Below are 14279 nucleotides of genomic sequence, written 5' to 3'. Positions count from 1 at the left end.
AACACTTCAGGCTACCAGAAAAAAAGTACTTTTGAAGAAGTCATCCTAATAAAAAGCAAATGGCTCACTTTTTTTCTTCTTTAGATCACTACCAAATGGAAAATAATACATTTAAATAAGCAAATATATCATACAAAAAAAAAAGGCTGACGAATCTTTTGTGTGCAATGTCAGATGAAGTCTAAAAATGTAAAAAAAAAGAAAAATCAAATGTAAAATGTTTTGAATTTTGTTTTCCTTTCATGGTAAGACTTATAAGCAAATCCAAGGCGGCAAGCTTCAAAGTGTGTCTGCTAAGGAGAAGGGGGTCAGAGTGGAAGTGCTGTCCTTCTGTTAATGATCGTTCCAACACTCAGCTCCGCGGACGCTCTCGGACTCTTCTGTACATTCCCAGAACGCAGAGTTCTCTTCCATCATTATGTTGTACTGATCCTGCTCAGCTCCTGCCTTATCGCTGAAAGGGAAACAAAAGAGAACCTGTCACCAACCTCAAAAAAAATTGCAGGTAAATGCACAGGAAAAAAAAAATCTTATTTTGTTTTTTTTAAAAAGCTTATTTGATGAATTTTTCCTTTCTATATTTTTAAAAAAATAGCAATACGCCTTTAAACATGCGTGCAAATTTCCTAGCACAGGCTCCTCCCTCCCTTCACACCATAGCCCTCTTTGCTTCGGGAAGTGTCTAATTGCGGTCTATGCTGGCCTAGCTCCAAACCTTTTTTATGTAGCTGGAGGGGGAGGAGCGTAGAGGAACTCTATAGAGCAGCGGTGAATAGAGGGGGCCCCAACAAGCCTAGAGACCCATTTCTTAAATTCGCATCGTGCTAATGCAAAAAAACTTGTCTTACCATGAGTTACCACACCACCCGGTAACCTGTTTTTGCGTTGCGGTGCCACTCATATTGAATGACACCCCAACACTTTTTGAGTCCCCCATCTGGAACAAGCATGCAGCTCATGAAGTGTGTTGGTACACTCCAGCATGCTACAATGCACATGCTGTGTGCTGCGGTATGCTGCATTAAAAACAGTCATGGCTGTCTTTTAAAAATGTGTTTTAAGGTGTGTTAAAATTCTCAATGGCATTGCGTTTGCTTACGCAGACTACTGTCACCCTAAGCGCGTTCATGTATTTGGTGTGACCCTGGGATAAATCGGGAGTTTTTTTTAAAATTCATTAAATGTATTAATAAATTATATACTGGTGTGTATACATTATATATATATATATACACATACACTGAGTGGCCAGATTATTATGGCCACCTGACGTTTGTAGGTAGATTAGCTATAATTTGGCGCTGAAGTTGCTAGAGGGCCAGACCATTATAAATAGGGAAGCAGGTTGGTTACCACGACAGTAGAAGTGATTTGTTTTTATTTTTGTTATTTATTTGTACTTTACTTTTGGGGGCATCGGTGAAATATCTAAACAGAAAAAAAACTTAGAAAAAATAGATTGAGGACGCAGAGTCCTAAATCTTTTTCTGCAGCCCCTGTTATGAATGAACAGGAAGCCTCTATACTGAGTGCTCCTGTCCATTCATAAACTGAGGGGTTAGTATCACAATAACGGTGTTCCTGAGTGAAGTGATGTAGAGCACTTCCTGCTCCTTCAAAATTGGGGCTACAGTAAGTATACTATGTCCTCAGTTATTTACAAACACTTAGCGATCAGCCCTGATCACTAACCCCTTGTAACCTGCTCTCCATCCTGACAGCTGTCACAGGAGACTGAGCGGGCGGTACTGGAGGAGATCTCCCGCACCTTCTGTGACAGCTGACTCCACCCCTGCTTTGAACAGTATCTCGGCTTCTCTCCTCCCCACCACGCACGTTTCTCTATCCCCGCTGTCTCTGCTGCCACAGGTGGGGGGACAGCAGTGGGCATTGGAGGGGACACAGACCGGCGGTCCAGTGGGGAGGAGAGAAGTTTGGGATCCACTGAATTTTCGGCTGTTATGGTACTTTCGGCATTTTGCTCCAGAACGCAGTGAGCTGGCCCGGATGCACTCAATTGGACCAGAACACACTGGGGCTGGTGTGAGCTAGCTCTTAGGCTTGTTTTTTTGCCCCAAAATGTGCAAAAACGCCCTGTTAGGCGTGTTTCCATTGAAGTCTATGGAGCAAAACAGTCTAATAAGTGTCGCAAAAGAAGCTCATGGACTATTTTAAACAACGGGCATATTGTTACGCATGATTCAGCGCGTTTGCATGAACGCCCTCCATAGGAATACATGGGATTTTGATTTGCATGTGTTTTAGCATGGAAAAAACCACGTGACGAAACGCCCTGGTGTGGATGGGGCCTAACAGACCCATAAAAACCCGAAAAGGAGTTCTAATCCTTCTCCACTCTGTCCAATACTAGAGGAAGAAGTTTTTGGCTTGACATGCACTTGAATTTGCCTTCCCCCCCATTGACTTCAATGCATTTTGCTAACATGACAAATATCAATCTCCTGATTTTTTTTCGCTCACATGTTCAGGAATTAGAACTCTTCATGTCACATGTTCCTATTCTCCATCCACCTCTTCTTTATTGAATGAGTGGTTGTTTAGCCTGTCACAGCTCAGACATGATTTCCTAAACGTTCCTTCCATCAGTCAATGATCATGTATCATTTTCCTACTTCAAAATAGAGAAACGGTAAAAAATAGACAATCCGGGAGCGCCGACTTACCATCAATTATCTCTTCTTTGACTTTATGTAACTCTCTAACGACTTCCTCTAGTATTTCCTGAGGAATAAGAATATTGTTAGTCAAAAGGAAAGGGGCGCTTCCACCAGACACAGACCTCATTACAGCGCGAGAAGGAATCCACAAGGTTTCCTTTCATTGTTCAACCTGCCCTAGAAGAATGGACAACTGGCACCTGCTTGCTTAGGGCATCACAGACAGTAAATCTTTCTTCTGATAAATGAAAGATTACAATATTTTTTTTTTACTTTAAGTGTATAAAAATGAAATAGACATTGTATGTATTGTAGCCCCTACCACCTTTTAATGGAGTGGCTACTCGAAATGAAGTGATTGCCAGAGCTGTAGTCAGTCTGGTTGAATTATAGTTGGCATTTATCTGGTTAATTCCAGGTGTTCTGGCATTGATTGTACCTGCCTGAGGGACGTACGACTCTGCATGCTGGGACAGGGCATATATACTCAGAGGAATTGCCATGTGCTCAGTCTAGTTCTGGGATAGCCCAGAGTCCAGTCAGGGTTGAGTGTTGTCCAGCCTGCCCCCAGGTCTGGGCCTGGGAATGCTCAAGTGCGGGAAGTGCTTGACTAACCGGGTTATTCACAAAAGGGTGAAGCGTTTGGAGAAGGCAGGAGAAGTGAACAATCTAGGACAACATAGCCCAACTGGAAAGTGAGCTGAATTGGAGAATGTTTCCAGTTCAGCTATGTTGTGCTAGATTGTTCACTTCTCCTGCCTTCTCCAAACACTTCACCTTTTTGTGAATAACCCTGTAAGCCTCAAGTCTGGTGAAGGCCTCTGCTACTGGTTGAGGAGGAGGACCACCAGGGAAGCTGATGGCTGCTGGAGTTGCCTGGAATAAAGTGGACCTCAGGAGCAAGTCTGGTGTCTCTCCTACTGAAGATTCTGTGCCAATTGCTCAAATACCGAGTGTCAGTGTGTGCTAAGTGCAGCAAGGACACTCAACTGCTCCGACAGCATTGTTTGCTCACCAGCAAATAGTCTCTTTGTCACTTCTTCCTTGCTGGCAAACATTTTAGCCAGTGAGGAAGTGATGCTGCAAGAGAATGTGAGTAGTCCTCTTTAGCAATCCTAATGCCAGGGACAGGATCATCGGTGTGACATGGCCCTTATGGCAAACATACGAATGAGGCAGTGGAATCTACATCCCTGCACTGCTGCCCCTGAATAGCTAGCAAGGGTCAGAATTGTGAGAAGAGGTACTTGCCAATAGGATTGACAAACAGGAATTAAACAACTCTCGCCCGCATGGTATTGTAGATCTAACACCCACCAGGACAAACACATTAAGAAAGATAAACAGACTCACTTGTTTCATTCTGTCAAAGTCTAAGGCGTCCGATGATACGTCGTTGCTGCTGTTTACAGGCTTCATCCTGCTTAAAAATGGAACAATGGTAAAAATATTTAAAAGAATAAGAGAAAAAAAATCACCACCACCAGCCACACTGAACCCAGCAAAAACCAGAACCTCTGAACCTTGATAACCTTTGCTCATGTCCTGGAAGGAGGAGTGATGTCCTCAGGAAGATGAGGTCATATTCTGAGACAAGTCGGCCTTGCGCTGACTTACCACCACAGGCTTTAAAACGTCTTTAGCTCCATGCCCATGAAACCTACATGGGGACCATTCTTCTAGAAGTTGGCCATATTTGTAGACCAGTTATTGCCATATCACTGCTCATGGGGGAAGCACATAGGAACATGGGGTTGTGCCAGGACATACAGAGCAGTAGGCGATGGAAGAGGTATGCAGTACACAGAAGTACGCCAAAAGTTAAAAATGTTGAGCCCTTAGTAGTAACAAACTGAAACCAGCATCAGAGAGGAGCGCATTCTCTTTGCACATAGAAGTTTTTCTAGCCAATATAAATCATAACAGCTTGCTGTATGGATGTAGATGACGGGCCTCAAGTGAGAAAAGGGGACTCCCATTTTTATATTCCGACAGGTTCCTTTAAAGTTAACCTGTTGGCCATTCAAATAATTTACAATAACAAATTTCCTGGCACCACAAGATGCCGCTATCACTTCTGGTGGTCTGAAAAATGTCTTCCGAACTCTGCTCTGATCCTAGTTTTACCTTGTTACAAGAAGCTCACATCTCTGACTTTTGGGTTAAACCCACCACCCTGGTGCCAAGTTCCACTATCGCATCCTTTCACCGCATAATAATATAACATGGAGGTGATGCCAAGCCTGTTGACACCTGTGAACCCTTAGGTCTCTGGCATCTGTAAGGGCAGGTATAGATGACCACTTAAGAAGACTGTCTGAGACTTTCCTTCATTTAGTTGTTCTGTTCATTTTTGCAGAGTGGGGGCCAATGGAACTCAATAGGACACCGTCCTACTGAAATGTTCTGCATCTATATCAGCCAAGTACTGGTGACAAGGCAGGATCACTGCTCTTAGGATTCAATCACATCTTCCAGTCTACTTGGGTCATTTTCTTTTCACTGCTGCTGAGAAGTGCTTCTGGAGTCTGTATATCATACAAAGCTTGTATTTTGTAGGACACACAGGTACTGAAGAAATATTGGGCCCAAATCATGAAACTTTTCTTTTGAAAACTGTAGTTTGTAGTTGTAACCAGTGTCTTCCTTTATTCTTGATGTTAGTGTATTTTGTGTGCAATATGCTAGCATGGGTTGAAGCTAGATAGCACGCACTGTCCGTAGCACTCATTAAATATGTCTGCAAGTTGGGAACTTTAGTGGCCATTGCGGGAGAATCACTAGATGGCGTAGAGCCTTGGTTCTCAACTGGTGGGTCGCGGCCCCATGTTTAGTGGGTCACAGCGTGCCTTCCACTTTTTTTTAGGTGAGAGGCTCCCCAGCCCATCCTAGCACAGCACTGTCAGTTCTCACACCAAAATATGCTGCCTGGGACCCAGTGTAAGCTTGAGGTGAAGCGGCTATGGCCGCGAGGGAGCTCCATCCATATGTACAGCTCCCTCGTGTCCTGCAGTGGTGCCTGGACTGGAGTGACGTCACATTCTGGCTCCCGGCTCCTCTACAGGGCACACAAGAGAGCTGCACAAGCAGTGCACATATGGATGAAGCTCCGTCAGCGCAGCAGCCCACACTGAACCCCAGGCTGAGGATCCACTGAACCCCAGGCTGAGGAGGTGTGTTACGTTGCCATTTATTTGAATGGCATCCCAAACGCACCTCCCATCCACAGTTCGATTGCAGTGCAACTTGGGTCGTGCCATAATGACCAAGGACAAATGTGGGTCCTGAGGTTACACAGGTTGAGAACCACTGGCGTAGAGCACATCGCCTGGGTGATAATGTTACACGTGGTTTTTCCCATGGTTCAACTGCAGTCCAGGCAGCATGTTCAGTGAAGGAAACCCTACTGTGTGAACATAGATCATCCGGGAGTCTGGAATGCGCATTGCTTAAAGGTGTCTCAATGATGTGGCATAGAGTGATTTTGGAACTTAATGAATGGAGAGGTGATCACAGCCCGTTGTTATCAAGGCTATAGGAAGAACTTTGGCTGCTCTAAAGGGAGACGGAATCAGCAAAGGGCTCCTTGTGAGAACAATGAATGGCTCTTCACATATTAGTAATGCCCAAGTACAGTATACATGGGTAGGTTTTTGCATTAATATTCGTGAGAAAAATCCCATTGGAACATTTGATACAGGCATCAGAAACTTGCTGATTGTCAATTGAAATTTTGTTTAATTTTTGTTTTTACTTAACATTCTATTTTGAAATTATTGGAGTTTCCGAATGAAAACCACATTGGAAGTTCGAAATTTGTTTGATCAAGAAAAAATTTCCAACGTGCTCCTTCAAATTTTTTTGTCACTGCGGAAAAAATTGATCGCCAATTTGACCCCAATCAACGATAAAACGGTCGAACAAATGTTCCAAAATCAATTTTGTTTGTTCAAAATTGTTCGGGGGGAGGCTTGGTAAACGGTACCTCTGTCCTGCCCAGAAATGGCCTGGCCACCAGAAGTAATCAAAAGTTCCAGCAGTAATAGGGCTCAAAGAGGCCCACAGACATTCGCAGTTCTATCAGCTAGGGTTGCCACCCGTCCGGTTTTCAACCGGACAGTCCGGGTTTGGCGTCTTGTGTACGGGTGTCCAGCCAGTGTCCCTTCTGGAAACTACCATCTTTGCCAGATTACCATTCCGGGTCAGACTAATATTGCTTCAGCATCCAAGTGAACACATGCCAGCTGCCGTTAAGCGATGAAGTACAGTCAAGCGTAAGCATCATGGCTAAAAGCTCAACTGATCGCCAAAACGGGCTCTAAATTCATTGTATCAAGCACAGACATTTAAACAGAGGCCGCGATGTCCTCCAGTGTTTTACAATAGCCACAGAGGCGCCTGCACCACTTAACAACACGGTCACGGTACACAACAACAAAATCATTACAATGCATTCTTTGCCAACACACAGTGGAGGTATCTACTCTCTGAGCTAGAATGGTGGTCACTGCCTGCCAAGTCACTAGGCATTCGTGAAACAGCCATGTTGTATGCACTAGTCCCATATTGTCTACTGCACTCCTTATTATAAAAGTAGTATGGGCCCAGAACAGCATAGTGAGACTTCTAGCACTATGTTATCTCCAGAACTTTAAAAACTGTGGACATAGGCCTCATGACAGGACTGGCCCAACCATAAAACCAGGTAAGAATTTAGTTTTAGTTGGCACCTTGCTAGAGGCAGCACTGGTGACCGTTAAGGGGCCCATTATGTCTCCATCAATACCCATCAGTCCTATTTGCCTTTGCAATAATGGACCTTCATGTTAAGTACATGCATGCTAAGTAAGGTGTTAATGTAACACTTCAGGCTACAGTATTTATTACCTCCCACAGAGATCACAGTATTCCCCCCCCTAATAATGCCTTCATCTGCTTTTCTCTCCAGAGGGATGGAGCCATCTTTGTTCAGACATCATCCAGTAGATGGTGACCATCTACTTCCTGGACTGCGATGCTGGCTCAGAGATGACACAATCATGTAAATCCTGGTGGCTGTGCAGTTTTTGGCTCTGTAAGGCGGGGTTCACACCTAGGCGTATCGAATATGCACGTTTGTCGCGCGTTTTTACAGCGATTCGCGGTAAAATAAGGCGCAACAGACGTGCGTTTAAGAGGGCTACCTGGCTGTATCACGATGGATACGCGCGGCAAATACGCCCCAAAGAAGCTCCTGTACTTCTTTGGGCATAGGGCGTTTTGCAGCGCGTTCCTACGCGCTGTAAAACGCCCAGGTGGGAACCATGCCCATAGGCAATCATTGGTTTTCACATGTTGAGCGTTTTACAGCGCATAGGAACGCGCTGTAAAATGCCCAGGTGTGAACCAGGCCTAACAAATGTTGGACACAGCAGCCTAGTACCTTGTGATTTGCTATAAGGTTACAATGTTTCAGTCTGATCACTGGGGGAAAGGTGATTGAGGAAATGCTTCCTCCTGTCTGCAGCACAGTCATGACATCATCTCAGCCTAGGCAAAGTTACCTGATTTGAAAGGATGACTTTTTAATGACAATGTTACTAAATATTGCCAGATTATGATATAGGCCCCTAACTTGGGTGTTGTTTGGGCCTCATAAGGATACACACTGCATCCAAAACCTCTTCCAAGGTCCAGCTACTCGCCCTGAGGCTGCCTTATCTATCCCAACCGACAATTAACATTGTTATCATTACCCGTGTTATTTCTTATGACATTATTAGCACCAATTAACTCACCGGTATTGCCCAAGTATTGGGGGTCAGTTCCAAAGGCTCCACAAATGCCTGCCTGGATCACCCATGGAACTCCATCTGTGTTTTGGTCTCTCATTTATGTAGTAGTACCCGCTGCACCACCCACCTCTTCTCACCTTCTAGACTAAACCTGGTTCATAGGTTGGCCATTTCCTGGGTATCTCTCCCAGTGTGATCTCTGCTGTAGAGGGATTGTAAGAGGCTGAATCTAAGTCAAGTTCAGGTACTTAAACTGCTTACATTAAGAAAATACATTTAATGAGGTTTTAATGAACACAAAGCTGCAATCCTTTGTGCTTCTACATCCGCTTGGGATTCCAGCTTTAATAAAGAACGGGTCATGCACTCACAATGTCGGTCTACCCTACATAACTGGACCCTCCACTGTATGTAGGCCTCAAGAACATATACTGTAAAAATAAAACACTGTAATGACACCACAGGGACAACAACTACAAGGACACAGTGCACAACACAGACACACAAAACTGTGCACAGAACAAGCGGACGCAGCCGAAGAGCCGCGGCTTTGGTTTGGTACCTAGAGGGTGGCTGAGATTGTATGGGGCTCTTAGCTTCTGGGCTCTTCACCACTGGAGGGGTTCTATGGCAATGGAATGAGATAGCACATAAATATAGCGCACTGCAAGATCTGGTTCATGCAATAGAAGTACAGGCTTTGGCGTCTACTTACCTGGAGAGTAATGAGGGGACGGGCTTTTCAACTGAATTACTCCTTTCCCACGGCTTTTTCCCCAAGTCTGCAAGTACACCATAATCTAGAATTATCAGAACACCCCATCAGACACTGTCACATCCTAAAGAACCTCAAGTGAAAATGTAATTTACTAGATGCAAAGCTGAAGATGCCAGGGTGGGACTGGGCTGAAGGGGAAGGTGAGATAGATAGACAGACAGACTGTAAGCAGGCCCCATACCTGCAGATACTACAAGATCCAGAAGCTAGACAGACCCTGGGCCTATACAAACTATATGCCCGACAGCCTGGAAATTGAATCCAGGTCACACAGGAAGCCCAGTAAAGAGTAGACTCTGCCAGCAGTGTGACCACAGGGTGCTGGAGTATCAGGCCCACTTCCTGCGTTGGGGTCCCAAGGCCACCGGGACCCTTTCAGGGACTATCCAAACTAATCCTAGACTTCGCTTCTATAGAAGAGAAGAGGAAACTCCACATTCTAATAGAAGAAGGGGAGCCAGCTGTAAAAAATAGCTGCACAATATGTTAAAGCAAATCGCAGACTGAGAGGGACATGAGAAACCATGGACTTAAATCCCCTGGACTCAACCCCTATCCATCCATTATATTATCCCTTTCCCTTAAAAATGTCATTAGGCTCACCTATGGCTTTTCTATTATCCTTTACATTGAATGTCATAGGAGTTAATTATTCTACTCCCCACCCCACATCCATAATAACTCATCAATTGCTTTGTCAATGCTAAAATTTATTTGGTCCCCCCAATAAAGCTTAATTGAATTGATAGGGATAGAGATAGGGATATGGATAGAGATAGAGATAGAGATAGGGATAGAGATAGGGATAGAGATAGGGATAGGGATAGAGATAGGGATAGGGATAGAGATAGGGATAGGGATAGAGATAGGGATAGAGATAGGGATAGGGATAGGGATAGAGATAGGGATAGAGATAGGGATAGAGTTAGGGATAGAGTAAGGGACAGGGTTAAAGATAGGGATAGAGATAGAGATAGGGATAGAGATTGGGTTAGAGATAGGGATAGATATAGGGTTAGAGATTGGGTTAGAGATAGGGATAGAGATAGAGACAGGGTTAAAGATAGGGATAAAGATAGAGATAGGGTTAAAGATAGGGATAGAGATAGGGTTAAAGATAGGGATAGAGATAGGGTTAAAGATAGGGATAGGGTTAGGGATAGAGATAGGGTTAGGGATAGAGATGGATAGATATACAGATAGAAGGATAGAGATACAGATAGATGGATTGATAGATATGAGGACAGTGTGTAATCAATGCAATTGATCCTACCTGCAGAATTCTGAGGTGTGGGACCTCGAGTATTGGGAGAAGATGAAAGACTGGCATCGTCCTAAACACACAGAAAGGGAATAAAATAAACAATGTGTATGTACCATCCTAAAGACCTCTTATAAAACACAGAACAATGTGCTTCATTTTTGGATAAAACATTCAGACATTAATTTATCACTGTGGCTGAGATATAACTCAGGTGCAGAAAAAAACATCTGTATAGTAACCAATCAGATTCCATGCTTCCTTTTCCCAGTGACGCCTGAACTGGTTTCCAAAGAGTAACAATGTATTCCCTTTTGCTCCAGTGTAGAGAAATCCGTGTGAACAGGCCCCTTCTAAAAATGGCTGAATTGTATTTTTTTTGTACCCGCAGAAACTAATCAAATGCTGCCATTTATATTTATAGTGCAATATAGGAAAAACAAAGGGAGAATTTGACTAGATGCCGCGGGCAAACGCAAATAGTCCTTTCAGAGGCTATGGCGACGCCTATGGGAAGGCTTCCATTGTGTTTGGATAACAGCTGCTAATTACCTCTTTGCTATGTGACGTTTACCCAAAATACCACCTCCTGTGGGTTTGCTCATCCCAAATAATAGAGCAAGCAAAAGAAAAATGATTAATGATCCCAGAGCCACCAATCAGATGCGTGAACTCAAAACTAAAATGTGATTGGCTATGACCCCCATGATTCCTCACATTGACTAGTATTTGTTCTCTATACACTTGTATATACTTGTAACACTATACAGCGAGATCTTATGAACATCTCAAATGGCTACATTCACTCACATTTTGGCATTCCTCTTCTTTTTTGTCTCCGGGTTTTTCTGACTGTGAAGCTGCTTTCCTTCTACAATAAGAACACAAGGCACGGTTGTAGAAAACTTACAGGGATATTAAAGTCAAAATCACTTGCAATAGATGCTGCACTTTGATGTTTACTACAGAATCACCTGGTCCCCTGAGCACTGGTCCTGATATCCTGTTTTAGGGTGACTCCTTTCCCTTGCAGGGTCCTATAGAGCCGCCCATGTGTGTGCAAGTAAGCTGTGTGTGTCTCCACAAACACAAAAGCACAGCAAGCTAAGATACTTCCCTGCTCACCGGTCCTTCCTCCCTTCTCCAAACTAGTAGATGGACGGCAGCTGTAGACTGCTCTGTCCCCTGTGATCTTGTACTGGACAGGTGGTTCAGGGAAGCTGAACTGAGAGAGTTGGAGCTGCTCAGAAACATGATGACTGTAAGTGCTTTAGCAAAAATATAAAGAAATATTTTGCTGGGCGATGTATATTTGTTTGATCTTTATTTATTATTGAAAACACGTTTGTGAGTTTAATACGGTACTACTTTATACCAAAGTTCATCTCTACAATCTTATCTAAAAAAAAGAAATCTAATACAGCCACCAGGGGTGTAATACAGCCACCAGGGGTGTAACTACAGATCACGGGGCCCCATAGCAAAATTTTGCTGGGGGCCCCCACAGGTAACCTCCCCACTGTCATTGATTTTAACATAAAATATGTCTAAAATCAAGGACAGGTAGCAGGAGTGCTGTCAGTATAGTCAGCACAATACTAGGGAGCAGAGATATGAGCAGACGTTGTCAGGAATGAGGGAGGTCGGGTATCAGTAGCCCCCACTACTACACCCCAGTCTTTTGCAGTATATCAGATATCAGGGCCTCAGAGTAAATTCTAAGCCCAGCAAGCAAGTGCCGAAAGAGGTGGTGTAGTAGTAAGGTGAAAGTTTGGCCACCCCTGCACTATGGAGTAGAAAATGTTACTCAGACGTATACAAGTGTAACTTGGTATTGGGCTCACCTTTTCGCCAGCAGTTTATTCATCTCCTCCATTAAACCTCCTCCACCTCCACCACTGCTTGTTCGATTGGCATCAGTTTTAGAAGCCGCGCAGGGACTAGAACTTCCTGAAACATCTTCTGGCTTTACAAACAAAGGATGGATGTTAAGTTAATGTCACCAGGTAATTCAACAAGGCAGTGATGAGATAAGAGCAATAACTCATAACAACCATCCAGAAAAGTATTGGTTTTCCCAACTGTATTGTATTTTTTTAGGTTTATAAACTTATACATGGCGGTTTTATTTTTTGTTAATAACACAAAAACATTTATTACAGCATGCACCCATACCACCTAGCCAGGGCCCGATTTACTCTCCCTGCTGCCCCTAATGCCAGGTTTCTTAATGCGCTCCCCACCTGCATGCAGGCGGCATACAAGTGATCTCGGCGACATCGCCTAGATCACTTGTACAAAAAAAGCGGTGGCTTCCCCGCTGTACATTTAGCTCTGCTTGCCCAAAGCAGGGATAAATGTAGAAAACAACTACCCGCCCGGTGCCCAGAACTGCATGTCCCGGGGGTCGGGAGATAGGAATTCCACACCTCTGCTGCCCCTCTACTCCCTGCTGCCCCAAGGTCGGGCCACGGTTGGCCTTGTGGGAAATCCGACCCTGCACCTAGCCTGTAAAGCAGTAGGGGTTTAAAAAAAAAAACATGCTTTTTGGCAGACTGTGCCAGACAGATCCAGTCTCTGCAAGAATAGAAGGAGGTGTGTCCTTCCTGTTAGTCATCCTGCAGCCTATGTAATCTGATCTCTCCTATTCTGGCATTGTATGCAGCTCGCCACCTGCTGGCTGCAAACAGTAAGTACAACATTTTTATATGCAATATTCTATATATCCATCTGTATTTTTAGCACTGACATGATACATTATAATTAAATATATGAAAAATACCCTCTTCCCTGAAGCAGATGTATAACAAAATTACCAACCCCAATCTTATTACTTTGTCTAGGTATATAGCAAAAGGTAGGATAAAAAAAAGGCCGATATTAGTGCCTTCTTTCTGCAACAAATGCTGCTTCTGGCGCCTGCTGCAGCCAGCCACGTTATCATTTGGTCATATGATCTCAAGTCGGATTACTAAATTCCAGAAGACTATGGGTGCGGAACATTTTGGGAAGCCACCACTGCAGAGTTCATAACAGACTTACTGAAGCTGCACTGGAGGACAAGATGTTACTAAACTGAAGGATAAAAGGAAATACTCACCCGTTGTACTTTCCTCAGTTTGGCACCGGCCAGAGCTGCAGCCAGCCCGGATGCTGGACTGTCTTCGTACACCACCCCTCCTTGGCTTCCTCCGGCTGGCAGGGGAGGGGCAGGTGGAGGCGTAGCTCCTGTTGGTGGTGGAGGACCGGGTGGCGGCGGAGGTGGAGGCCCACTAGCTGGCACAGGTGCAACCCCGACTGAAGCTACCATATTGGTGGATGAAGGGTGACCAGGAGGAACCATGGGTCCTTTGGGGAAAAAAAAAAAAAGAGCACCAAAATATTAACTTTTATGCTATTGTTCAATGCCTCCATTTTAGAAAGTTAAAGCTGAACTCCAGCTACAAAAACCCTCATTTAAAAAACATTCCTTTGTGGCTACTGAATATATTTAAGTTTTTGTGCCCGGAGTCCAGCTTTAAAAGAAAAAAAGATATCAGAAAACAAATGCAGCCACCACATCACAGTACTTGTAACTGCAATAAATTACATTTCTGTTTTATAGTTGAGATACAAAAACTGAGACATTGGGCATTTGGTACAATATACCGGTATAGATTATTGCTTCATGCTAGATGCCACTGATGGCAAAAGGATTACAATTTCCATAGTTGGTTTCCTTCCATATATTACTAGTTAGGAAGTCCCCCCCCCACTCTGCCCAGTTTCATTCATTTTCAAACATCATC

At 44.0% G+C, this 14279-nt stretch overlaps 1 protein-coding gene across 1 annotated transcript in view; it reads right to left on the bottom strand.

Moving 5' to 3' along the window:
* Positions 1–6: 6 nt before the first annotated feature.
* Positions 7–14279, bottom strand: part of EVL (Enah/Vasp-like) — a gene marked incomplete at its 5' end in the record, with an annotated part of 33828 nt that continues 19555 nt past the window's right edge. The window contains 9 exons of the mRNA XM_018573659.1: positions 7–454; positions 2685–2742; positions 4032–4098; positions 9015–9077; positions 9168–9234; positions 10504–10564; positions 11302–11362; positions 12336–12457; positions 13592–13839. Of these exons, the coding sequence (XP_018429161.1) occupies positions 417–454; positions 2685–2742; positions 4032–4098; positions 9015–9077; positions 9168–9234; positions 10504–10564; positions 11302–11362; positions 12336–12457; positions 13592–13839 (785 nt within the window). The remainder of the gene's footprint in view (positions 455–2684; positions 2743–4031; positions 4099–9014; positions 9078–9167; positions 9235–10503; positions 10565–11301; positions 11363–12335; positions 12458–13591; positions 13840–14279) is intronic.

This window comes from Nanorana parkeri, unplaced genomic scaffold (assembly GCF_000935625.1).
Source record: "Nanorana parkeri isolate BGI_ZX_2015 unplaced genomic scaffold, ASM93562v1 scaffold2478, whole genome shotgun sequence".
NCBI classification, from domain to species: domain Eukaryota; kingdom Metazoa; phylum Chordata; class Amphibia; order Anura; family Dicroglossidae; genus Nanorana; species Nanorana parkeri.
This window is presented reverse-complemented; position numbering and strand designations above follow the sequence as displayed.